The following is a 12,591-nucleotide window of genomic DNA, read 5'->3' as shown; positions in this document are numbered from 1 at the left end:
CTTCCCGCATGAACTTGTCTGTTTTGCCAAATTTGTAAAAGAATTTTAGCAAATAAGGTTGATAAAGACTTTCTCAAAATATTTTAATATCAAAAAAAAAAATGTCTACACAAAAGATACTAAATCATTCGCGGGGGTACTACGGTACTGACCGGGGTGAAAAAGTATTGAAAAAAGTACTATAGTACTGCATTTTCCATCCCTGATTTATATGCGAAAATTTACTTTTAAATATTCAACTAGTAGAATTGGGTGGTAGACACGTTGTCATAACTGATAGAATTCTATCAGAAATTGTAGATTTTTTATTGTTTTGTAGATTGGTAGAATTTTTGACGTTTTGGTAGATTTTACTTAAAAAATTTTCTATAGAAATAAACTTCTGACAAAATTTTCTACATAGAAATAATATTTTGAGAAACTGCTCTATACATGTTTAGGAACGAAAATTTACTTTTAAATATTCAAGTAGTAAAATTGGGTGGTAGACACGTTGTCTACTTGAAATTGTAGATTTTTTATTGTTTTGTAGATGGGTAGAATTTTTGATTGAGAAATAAAATTTTGGTAAAATTTTCTATAGACAAATTCGTATGTAGAAATAAAATTTTGACAAAATTGTCTAATATATAGAAATAGAATTTTGACAAAATTCCCTATAGAAATAAATTTTTTTTAAAAAAGATTTCTCGAAAAAATCCCCAAATTTATGAAAATTCCCTACCAAATCCCCAACTTAGAAATTTCGGCCCCATTCACGAAAAAATATTCCCAATTTGGGGAAAAATCCCCAATACTGGCAACACTGGTTGGAAATATTCATCTTTATAGACGCACAGAAAATCGGACTATCCGTTTTGTAAGCCAAGCACTATACACTGGAACTCATCAACACATAAATAGTGCTGTAGTAATGCGTACCGTCAAGCGTGCCTATTTTTAGACCTGTGTGTACTGCACACACAAGAAGAAGAAAGTTTATTTAAATAAAATGAAAAAAAAAATTGTTGAAAACGTCTGTTTTCTTTGTTACAAACGACAATTTTTGGATCGAACAAAAACTGACAATAATGAAATTTGAGGTATATAATATGAACGAAATCGTTTAGAATAAAAAGGTTTTATGGATCAAAAAGCTTATCGTAGATACAATTTTAATTTAACTGGAAAATTAAAAAAAAAAATCTTTCGTAAAGGAAAAATTACGAGCTTTTGTACAAAGAAAAAAATACATTCCCCTGAAACGAAATTTTTGACCAACAAACTTTTCCTTGGTAAAGTTGTCTTTTTACCTTCTTTGTAAAGAAAAAAATAAGAGTATTCGATCGAGTATCGAAATCAACGAAGTCTTCTTTTATTAGTAAAGTTGCAAATTTTTGCCTATTGCATCCGTTGCCCAGTTTGTTCCCAAAGAACTTTATTTGGCCTGAAAGAAATCAATTTATTAGGAACAGAAAAAAATCATTGGTCTAAAATTTCGTTTCTGAAAAATGAATAATTTGTATATAGGCTCATAATTTTTTCTTTGGTGTAGAGTTTCTAAAGTTGCGATTCCTCGAAAAGAAATTAATTTTGTGCGTGTACATAAGAGAATAAACGGTAAGATTTCAGACTTTCCGGATGTACCTCGTACATGCGAATGGATACAATGCCATCTCCATTTAAGCAATTTAACATATGCTAACTGCAAAATTTCCACCAAGAAAAACAAAACTGTCGGTTTCCGAAAGAATTATGAAGTGTGAAAATGACCCAAGAAAAATTGGCCTGTCCACATAAATTTGAAGTGGCAAAATTAAATTCCAATTAATTTAGTTTTTCGTATTTCTCCCCTAAAGCATAACGGTGTTAGTCGATTGGTCTATTTCCCCATATTACGATGATCCCATAGCAAAAGGTGGGGTTGTCCGCCCAGTGGCGGTAATATTTTCAGTTGCATCACACCGATAATGTCAGTCTCGACACTAACTATACACGTAGCCAGTTTGACGTTTCCTTGCCTTCGTAAGTGGATTGTTAATAAATTTTATTAGACTTTGGCCAAAAGTTTTTTTTTTTTGTTTTGTTATTAATTTGCTTGTAGCGAGTATTTGGTGTTGCACTGACTGTCCGTTTGTCGGCCTGTTGTCTTTGGGTGTTTTGATTTATGTCTGCCTTAAATGTTTAAGAAAGACGAAAATTTATTTTTTACTGCATTTTAATGCGCTGAAATCTATACGCGTTCCAACGACGCGGCTACATGTCCCATTCATTCCTTTTCATTTTTTTGTTGAGCCAATTTTTTTTTTTTTGGTTGAAGATATGTATATTCGAATAGTTTTCGTCTGGCAGCTAGTGTTATTTTTTTTCTTTCATATACTCGTCTTTCAAAGTTTATTTTGAAATTAAGAAAAAAATGGAAAAAGGGGGGAGACGCACACACATATTCGGTTACGGAAAATTTCAATTGAAAGGCGTGAAATTGTCACACATCATCAGCTTGTTCCTGGGCTGAAAGGAGTAGTAGAATGGTTAGGGGGAATCGAAATTAAGGGCTGCCGAATGTAAGAGCCAAACACATTGAACTCGAAATTATTTCCAAGTGGTTTAGTACTCAAAGTTTAATGTTTCAAAAGTAGTTTTGTATGAATCTTAAATTTTTTAGTTGCATATTATTTTCAATCTTGCCCGGCCAAGTCTATTTCGATGTGGACTAAATCTATTGTAGTTTTAGCCATTCCACAATATTGTGTTTATTTTTTCAACAATAAAAAATGAGCCTTCATAAAAATAATTTTATGGAGAAATTAAATTTACGTTTTCGTCCCTCCTTCTCGTGCTTTGTAAAACATTCAAACGTAATACCCTGATGGTGATGAGATGCCTATATTTCACATGCCATTCATATATCACAGCCCAAGTGGTGTCCCCGGGGACCACTTTAGATGAGTAAATTAATGGGATTGAGATGGTCATTATTAACAACCCCTTACTTTGTTCCCGTTTGTTTATGATTCAGTTTCTAGGTTTCCTACTTTTTTGTTATTCCCATCTAGGTCGGCATACAATCTTCGATGTATTCCATGTTTCTCGTAAGGGGGTTGGGGAGTTGGGATATATTTGGAATATAATTTCATGGGACATTTTATGTTTTTTTTTTCAAAACCACATTTAGAATTTTTCGGTTAGCTGGTGTTATGTCTTTCGGGGATGTGAACTACAATAAGGTAATTGTGGCAGATATACATATAAATTTGTACCTTCACTGAAGGTTAAAAAAATCGTTTGATATAAACTATAAGTGTATCGTCCATAAGGAGAGTCTGGAAATTTCAATAAGCGAATATGTGAATGAAGTTCGTTATATGATTTTCTGAGTGGGATAGATGTCCGGTTGGTTGGTTTGCACCACAACTTTTGAAAGAGTTGAGCATGACACAAAATACATACATTTATCTTTTTTAATCGAGGCCGGAAAGTTTCATATCGACCCGACCCTCTCCTTCTGGTATAATATATTTTTTCTGAAATAACGAAAGCTGCTTCAATCTCTGTGCTATAATTCATAAACTAATGATCTTTGAAAAGTTATGTCTAACGATTTTTTTATATTGTCAATGAGTTAAAAAAAAATCGGGCATATTTGATGAAATATATTTTATTAATAGGGCTAGTCTTCTCGTCTATATAAATTCTGAATAATTGTATAGTTCAGTTTACACAAAGAAGGAGTATTATTACCCCAAACATTGAAGAGCAAAATGTTATTTTTTGACGGTTGACACAGAACATTTTTGACGCCAAATATGTTGTTTTCTACGCAAAAATGTTGTTGGTTGCCGAATTCAGATGCATAATTTGTGAGAAAATAATATGGTTGCGACAGACATGTTCCATGTTCACCATCTAAAAAAACATTTTGCTCTTCAAACAAGTTTTGGGGTGGTCATATTCCTCCTCTGCGTGTTCCCTGGGGCGAAAAATGCTACTTAGATGCCGGATGAGTGCTGATTATGTATCCCAACTTTATATATTTTAACAATACATTAAGAGGTTGGCTGATAAGTCCCCGGTCTGACACATAGATGGCGTCGCTAGTATTATTTTTATAGTACCAACCTTCAAATGATTCGTGTCAAAATTTGACGTCTGTAAGTCAATTAGTTTGTGAGATAGAGCGTCTTTTGTGACACAACTTTTGCTATTGTGAAAAAAATGGAAAAAAAGGAATTTCGTGTTTCGATAAAATACTGTTTTCTGAAGGGAAAAAATCGGTGGAAGCAAAAACTTGGCTTGATAATGAGTTTCCCGATTCTGCCCTAGGGAAATCAACAGCAATTGATTGGTATGCAAAATTCAAGCGTGGTGAAATGAGCACGGAGGACGGTGAACGCAGTGGACGCCCGAAAGAAATCCACAAAATTATTTTAAATGACCTAAAATGAAGTTGATCGAGATAGCAGAGGCCTTAAAGATATCAAAGGAACGTGTTGGTTATATCTTTCATCAATATTTAGATATGCGGAAGCTCTGTGCAAAATGGGTGCCGCGCGAGCTCACATTTGACCAAAAACAACAACGTGTTGATGATTCTGAGCGGTGTTTGCAGCTGTTAACTCGTAATACACCCGAGTTTTTCCGTCGATATGTGACAATGGATGAAACATGGCTCCATCACTACACTCCTGACAGTCGGCTGAGTGGACACCAACCGGTGAACCGTCTCCGAAGCGTGGAAAGACTCAAAAGTCCGCTGGCAAAGTAATGGCCTCTGTTTTTTGGGATGCGCATGGAATAATTTTTATCGATTATCTTGAGAAGGGAAAAACCATCAACAGTGACTATTATATGGCGTTATTGGAGTGTTTGAAGGTCGAAATCGCGGCAAAACGGCCCCCTATGAAGAAGAAAAAAGTGTTGTTCCACTAAGACAACGCACCATGTCACAAGTCATTGAGAACGATGGCAAAAATTCATGAATTGGGCTTCGAATTGCTTCCCCACCCACCGTATTCTCCAGATCTGGCCCCCAGCGACTCTTTCTTGTTCTCAGACCTCAAAAGGATGCTCGCAGGGAAAAAATTTGGCTGCAATGAAGAAGTGATCGCCGAAACTGAGGCCTATTTTGAGGCAAAACCGAAGGAGTACTACCAAAATGGTATCAAAAAATTGGAAGGTCGTTATAATCGTTGTATCGCTCTTGAAGGGAACTATGTTGAATAATAAAAACGAATTTTGACAAAAAAAAATGTGTTTTTCTTTGTTAGACCGGGGACTTATCAGCCAACCTGTTATATCTAACAAACTCAAATTAATATGCTACTGTCATCGTATCAGAAAGACCTCGCAAATACCTTACAAACACAGAAAAAAATTTCACGGACATTTTTCCAATTAAAATTTTAATTGAGTTTAAAAAAATATTCAATTAAAAATTTAATTGAATTAAATTAAAAATTCAATTAAAATTTTTTTTTTAATTGAAACAAAAATCAATCACAAAAATTAATAGTATCAATTAATTTTTTAATTGGATCAATTAATTTTTTAATTGATACTATCATTTCTGTGATTGAAGATATTTCAATTAAAAAATTAATTGGATCAATTAATTTCGTGATTGAACCAGAATTTTTTTGTGAACTTAACGAAATGCATTCGTATTGGATTAAAATGCAGGGTCCATAACTCCTGGATTGCTTCAAAAAAGGAGAGCCCCCGTTATTATATCATATCATATATCAAGCGGCTAATGCGATGCATACAGAGAAAAAAATTGTTTTGTCTTCAATCACAAATTAATTGGAATTTCTTCAATCACTAAAATGTTAGTATCAATCCCTTACGCCAATTAAAAAATCATAGATTATATAATAAATTGATACTATTAGTTTTTGTTGTGATCAAACAATTTGTCGACTCAATCCAATTTTTCAATGAAAAATTTTTGAAATTCAATTCAAATTTTAATTGGCAAAATATTGGTGATATTTTATTCGGCGTAATTTAAAGAGAAGTAAATAACTTTTCGATAAACATTGCGGCTTCTATGCCTTCAGAAAGTAAAACCAGAGATCGGTATATATGCAGGCTATATAAGCAAATATACGCCATCTCGAAACTTAAAGTATTTAGAAAAATACACGTAACGAAACATTTGATTTGATATGAAACTAAATAATCGTTTACCATCAAGTATTTTTTTTTAACTTTAAATGTTTGTGCCACCGCTACATTAAATTCAGATAGGCTAGTTTGTTCTTTTTTTTTAATAATTTATGTAAAATCATTGACATTTTTTCTATATTTACAAACTGGTAACAACGTTCTCTCTAGTTATCTGTTTGTTGATAAAATGTACACGACATACATATGTTATGGTCAATCAATTTGGTATTTTTGTAAAATATTTGTTTTTTTTTTTTGCATAAATTAAAGATAATCTTAAATATTTTGTTTGGATTTTAGCCATCCTCTTCACTACTACAATATTCCAAATGTGAGATGTTTATGACACAATTTTTTAATTGAAAATTTCGAGACCCATTTTCCAGAATTGGTATTTTACGATGTGTGAACGATACATGGCTCAACATAACTTTGTGCATTGATATTGGAGATTAGTTTCCATCTCTCAGTTTTTTTTAATACACTTTAAAGTTTAAGCTACAGCTATGGACATGTTTTGGTGTTTGTCTATTAGGCAGTTTGAAAAAGAAACAGGTTGTTTCGTATAGATTTCTTTTATATATCGAGTATTTATATACACGATTTGTTTGTGTAGATTGTTCGATTGTCAGATATAAATATGTTAAACAGTATACACTGAAAAAAAGTAATCTATTACATGAGAATATTGAATTCTGTATTTAATTTTAATTGGTGTCCTTTATTAGACAAAATACTGCCATAAATTGAACTGATAAGTATGTGAAAATCCAAAATTATTCCACACATTTGAAACAAAAAAAAAAAAACTAACTAACAATAATAAAGGCTTTGGGATGATAAATAAAGTTTCGTACTCCCATCCCGACTGAGTTTAAAGTCACAACATAGATAGCAGAAACTGAAGTAAAATACATTTATATTAAAGGAATTTGTCCACAACTCAGGAATAAAATAAAAAAAATATTTTTCAAAATATACGCCTGTTATGAGATCATTTCTTAATTTTATTATAAAACGTTCAATATTCTCAAATAAAAATTTTCATGAACTTGATTGTATGTAAAAGTTCCGTAATTCCGTAAGACACATTTTAATTTAACTACAAACATAATTAATGTTTGACTTTGTCGAATAATTTCATCTTGAATTAATTTATTTTTGGTGGTAATAACTTTGACAAAATAATGCATTGTCATCTTTAAGAATTCCATAACAAATTATTTTACTACCCATAAACGTCTTAAGGAAATAGAAGTGTATCATAAAATTTATGTTAGTCATTTGCCCAATCTTAATGGTGAGATAAGCATCAGTAGCGTGGTGAATTATTCAGAGGTCAGTTTTTTTCCTCGGCCTCAATTTTTGGTGAAATTGAAAAATTTTAATTTTTCATAAAACTTTAATAAGACCATTAAGAAAATTATTTGTTTAAAAATTTATTCATTTGCGTACATTTTGGCAGTTTTAGTTTAAGACGAGCAAAACCATGAGTGTTTGGGAGGTTGCCTAGAAATGTATGGGGGTGGTCTTGTTAACCAATATCAGCTGTGGTGTTTACTCTGCAACATTGGATAAATGAACATTAACGATTTTTTCTTCTACTTTTGCAAAGTTTTGTGGCGTTTTTTTTTTTTTTTTGGTGGTGGTCTTGATGGTGTCGTTCCTTTATCGTTCCCAATCTTAAAAATGAAAATTAAATTTTATGGCGTTTTCTTTTATGGACAAGAACACCACTGTGTTGGCAATATTTTCCCTGTGTGTGTTTTTTTTTTTGTTTTTGCACACATCCACAAATTCAAAAATTCAAATTCCTCTAAAGAAATGAACATTACCAACAAATGTTCTACAAACTCGGAACAAACTCCTCAGCCTGTCACACACCCTTCCTCCACTCCCCTCCCCTTCCCCATTATTCTGGGTAATATTGAAGACGACAGTTTTTCATTTTTCCCCCATTTCTTTTTTGGATGGAGAAAAATGCTCTGTGTGTTTTGTTGTTTTTTTTTTGCTTCGTCTCTCGTTCTCCTATTCTCTTTCTCTTTTCGTATTTTTGAAAAATTTCAACTCATTTATATTTAATGTGGTCTTTGTTTCTTGGTCTTTTTTAGAATTCCAAGCACGCCAGCACATCTTCATCAGCCAGAGGAATAGTAGCAACACCATCAACAGCAGGAGAAACGACAGCGGCTATGGCGACAGCAAACCAAATGAGGGCGACGTTAATATATTTAGCGCCTTTTTTGCATCCGTGCAAGAATGTTGTTCCTGGAACAAAACAACAACAACAACACCAGCAACAACAAAAACAGCATCAACAGCAGCAAGAAATGGCAAACATATTGCCCCACCCTCGCAGCTCGCAGCTCTCCTTAGTCCAACAATATGTCGAGGAAACATTACAACAACAGACACATGTGGCCCATGGAGGTAGTAGAGTGGCAGTCATGCCAGTTACCGGTACTAGGACTAGTGATAGTAGCATTCGTAGTAGCAGTAGTAGTAGCACTAACAACAACCGGAATGTTACAACCATGAGCTGTGCTAGTAGCACTCAGTCTCTACTCCAGAAGCCAGAAGGTGACTGCAGCGATGGCGGTGGCGGAGGCCGTAATAATCATAATAATAATGCCATAAATTGTAATAGCACCTTCATCAATGCCAGCAAAGGAGGCAGACAACATTGCTGCAACATCAGCTTCTCCGCCATAAGAAGCAGCTGTTGTCATAATAATGCCGCACCAGAAAGACACGATTCGGAATTGCAGAAACATAAGCAGTTGCTGCTGCCGTATGAGCACCAGACGACAACAACGAAAAAGGATAACCCAAAACACAAGGATAAATTTTATGAAAATTATGAAATGCCTGCCTTAGAGACCACCAACACTACCACCACCACTTCAAATACAACAACGATGCTCTATACTGCTAATAATAAAATAAGACAACATAACCACCACCAGCAACAACAACAACAACACAATCAGGAGGATCAGAACGACGAAGGACACCTTACTGTTGTGGTTGAGAAAAAACCAAGCGAAACTCCTAAGAAAATAGACAACCCATCATCATCATCGTCCTCATTGTCGTTGTATCCTACAATGTCTGGTGCTACGATGGTTCCTCCTCCCTTGAATGCTGGCTTAAAGGCACAAGGGCCGGGAGGGGAAACCTCATTTGTAAACTATACGAATGGTCGTAGTACAAAATATTTACGAGAACGTGGTCGTAGATATTTTACTATACAACAACAACAACAGCAACAACTGGGACACGATTCAGGACGACCACTTAAGAACCATGAGGAATTTCAGTTACACGATGGACATCAACAACGAACAAAATCACCGTGTGGTCTTAGTGTTGATCCTAGTTCGACCCCCACCATGGCCACTTGTGCCAGTGGTCGTCTTCAGGGTCCTCTGGCTTCCTTTGCTCCTTATGCTGTTATTGATAATCATAATACGGCGAAATGTTGTAATAATAACCAAATGGCCAACACGTCATTGTTGTCAAGATGTCATTGCTTAAATAATATGCTTAGTAATGGCCAAGATACAGGACACAAGGATCACCATGACATCTGTGATGGGAAAACGTGGACGTGGACATCGCCTGATAATGGTCGACTGACAAACATTGGCAGTGATGGTGGACAGCATGGGCATTGCCATCCTAGTTGTACGCTCAGAAATTCATGTTGTGAATCCTGCAATCAACGAGAGACCGACATATTTTCCAGGCTCAATGAAAATTTATCCTCGGCCGAGAATTGCAATGCACTAAGGGCCGAAAGTGGAATAGCAATGACTTCATCAAGTCTCCCTTTGTCTTCATCTTCAGTGTGCCCATTGTCATCGCTATACCCAGCCTCAGCTTCATCCCCAGCTTCAATTTCAACTTCGTATACAACGATATTAAATAAGGAATGTAGGTGCTTTAAAAGTAAACGTGATATTATTATTGACAGCAGCGAGACGCAAAGAAATCCATCATCTTCCTCCTTGGCAGTAGCGGCGGTGGTGGCGTCTTTGACATCATCCACATTGGGGGCTTCGGAATCCCATAAAGCTTCGTCCCCATCCTCCTCCTCCTCCGCCTTCTCTGCCTGCCTAGCAATTGATGGTTGTTGCACCAGCGCCAGGAGTCGTAGTGGTTGCCGGTCCTCCAAGGATAAGGATGCATCGTCATTGCTGCTGGAACATAGTATAGATCAAGCGACTCCATCGAGAATATTGCCGTCATCAGCGGCTGTTGAAGTATCACCATTGTCATTGGCTTGTTGGTTTTGGCAGTGGTGTTACTGGTGGTTAGTGGCATTATTTGGCTGTTCCAAGTTAACCAAAACGGTTACGGTTTCAAAGTGGTTGTTTATGTGGCTGTTATTGGCTGTTCTATCATCATCAGCTCATTGCTGGGCGGGTCGAAATGATGGTAAGTCCTACAAATTATAATCTATGATAACGTAATAGATTCGTATAATTTAAAATCTTCGATTACGAACAAGAAACTTTTTCTAATTTTATACGGAGAGTCAAATCGATAGAAAGAAAAGTGGTAAAGAATTCGAATCAAATTAAGTTTTTCGGATCCAGCTTTCTTCCTTATAGCTCATAATCAGAGAATGAAGCCGCTTTGTGCCTATGCCGATTTTACTCCCCACTGACTATTTATTATTTTAAGATAAGCTTAATCAAAAGAGGGAAAGTATGTTTGTGAAATTTATTTGGGCAAAGCCCTATAGACTGCAAGCTTAATGCATGGAGGCCGTTTCGGAATTAGCGCATTCCCCATCAGCATCCTCTACTTGCAGTGAAACTATCAACCAATTATGAATAAATTCGGGTAATTCACTAAACCCAAAGTAAATTACACTTGAATTTTTCGAAAAAAGGTTGTTGATAGTCGACTTTTGCCTAAATAAAGTTTTGTACAAACATCTCTCTGATTGTTGTTTTGGTTTTAGCTTAAAACCATGCTTTGACTAAACTGCAAGAGTAGCTTAACCGACAGAGGAAAAAGTATGTTTGTCAGAATTGAGAATTTCCTCCTTGGTGATCATATGTCTGTTAATGTTTCTTGTCTTACATTGGATAACGTATTCGTCGTGTTCCTATTAACACCTATTCATTCCATGTAGTCCCTTACAGTATCCAATTGTTGTGTTTAGATCATCTTTGACTGTTCCCATTTCTAAGATCAGAGCTTTATATATGAAAGATTATAAGCTTATTAGATGGATACTTTTTGGCCCCAAGAGAGTGAATTTTTTCTCCTTAAATCGACTAAAAAAGCTTGTTCTCCCAGATTACTTGCGATCCCAGAATCCAGAGAAATTTTTAAGGAAATTCCCGCTTTTCGCGTCAATGAACAAAAGCCCCTATTAACATCGATCCGATCGCCACCAGCTTAAGTTTTTGGTTCTCAAACTTATTTTTATCTGTGTATGTTTGTCAGAATTGAGAATTTCCAATATAGAGATAATTTACCTCCTCCTTGGTGATCATATGTCTGTTAATGTTTCTTGTCTTACATTGGATAACGTATTCGTCGTCTTCCTATTAACATCTAATCATTTAATGTAGTCCCTTACAGTATCCAATTGTTGTGTTTAGATCATCTTTGACTGTTCCCATTTCTAAGATCAGAGCTTTATATATGAAAGGGGATAAGCTTATAAGATGGATACCTTTTGGCCCCAAGGGAGTGAATTTTACTTGCGATCCCAGAATCCAGGGAAATTTTTAAGGAAATTCCCGCTTTTCGCGTAAATGAACAAAATCCCCTATTAACATCGATCCGATCGCCACCAGCTTAAGTTTTACGTTTTTTTTTATTAATTTCACTTTCATTTCCAAACATACGAGATCTTTTTTATTGTTCAAAGTCTTATGAAATCATTTTGATTTGTTTGTTGTATTCTTCAAAATGCTTTCGGTTTTGAATATCTTCGAAATGTAAATGCGGGAAACTTTCCACCATTTCCCAAGCACTGACATGCATACAACATTGTTTCCTGAATTGTGTGAGCGTTTTATTTTTGTGACACCAATAAAATCAATGGACAATGGTCCAACATCTTGGCGCATTAAATTGGTTTATTGCTTTAATAAATTCGTATGGGAGTGAAGTTCAAGAATTTTCCTCATGAATTGCATTCAATGAAACGAAAGCGGTTTTACTAGCCAACCAAACAAAAAAAGAATGTGCGATTAAAGTGACACAAAAAATGGAGAATGGAATTGTCCATCTAATGTTTAATCTTCTGGAATTATGGGCATTCCAGTGGACAATGGCAGTAGGTCTTAGTACATAGGCAAAGCGCTCATCTAATGGTCCAACGAGTGTGGTGGCCTGCATTTAATTTTGTCCCCAGATGAGCAACAATTCACACGAATGCTATCCCAAAAAAAAAAAAAAATGGACGTAATTGTTGGT

The 12,591-nt window shown here is 35.1% G+C and overlaps 1 protein-coding gene across 3 annotated transcripts in view; it reads left to right on the top strand.

Annotated features, from left to right (window-relative positions):
* Positions 1-12,591, top strand: part of aus (argus) — a 137,618-nt gene that overhangs the window by 38,231 nt on the left and 86,796 nt on the right. For all 3 annotated transcript variants that reach the window (XM_075296766.1, XM_075296758.1, XM_075296750.1), the window contains exon 2: positions 8,259-10,587. In XM_075296766.1, coding sequence (XP_075152881.1) covers positions 8,259-10,587 — 2,329 coding nt within the window. The remainder of the gene's footprint in view (positions 1-8,258; positions 10,588-12,591) is intronic.

The sequence above is a fragment of the Haematobia irritans genome, chromosome 1 (assembly GCF_050003625.1).
Source record: "Haematobia irritans isolate KBUSLIRL chromosome 1, ASM5000362v1, whole genome shotgun sequence".
Classification (NCBI taxonomy): Eukaryota; Metazoa; Arthropoda; class Insecta; order Diptera; family Muscidae; genus Haematobia; species Haematobia irritans.
The sequence above is the reverse complement of the archived record's forward strand: the minus strand, read 5'-3'. Positions and strand labels throughout refer to the sequence as shown.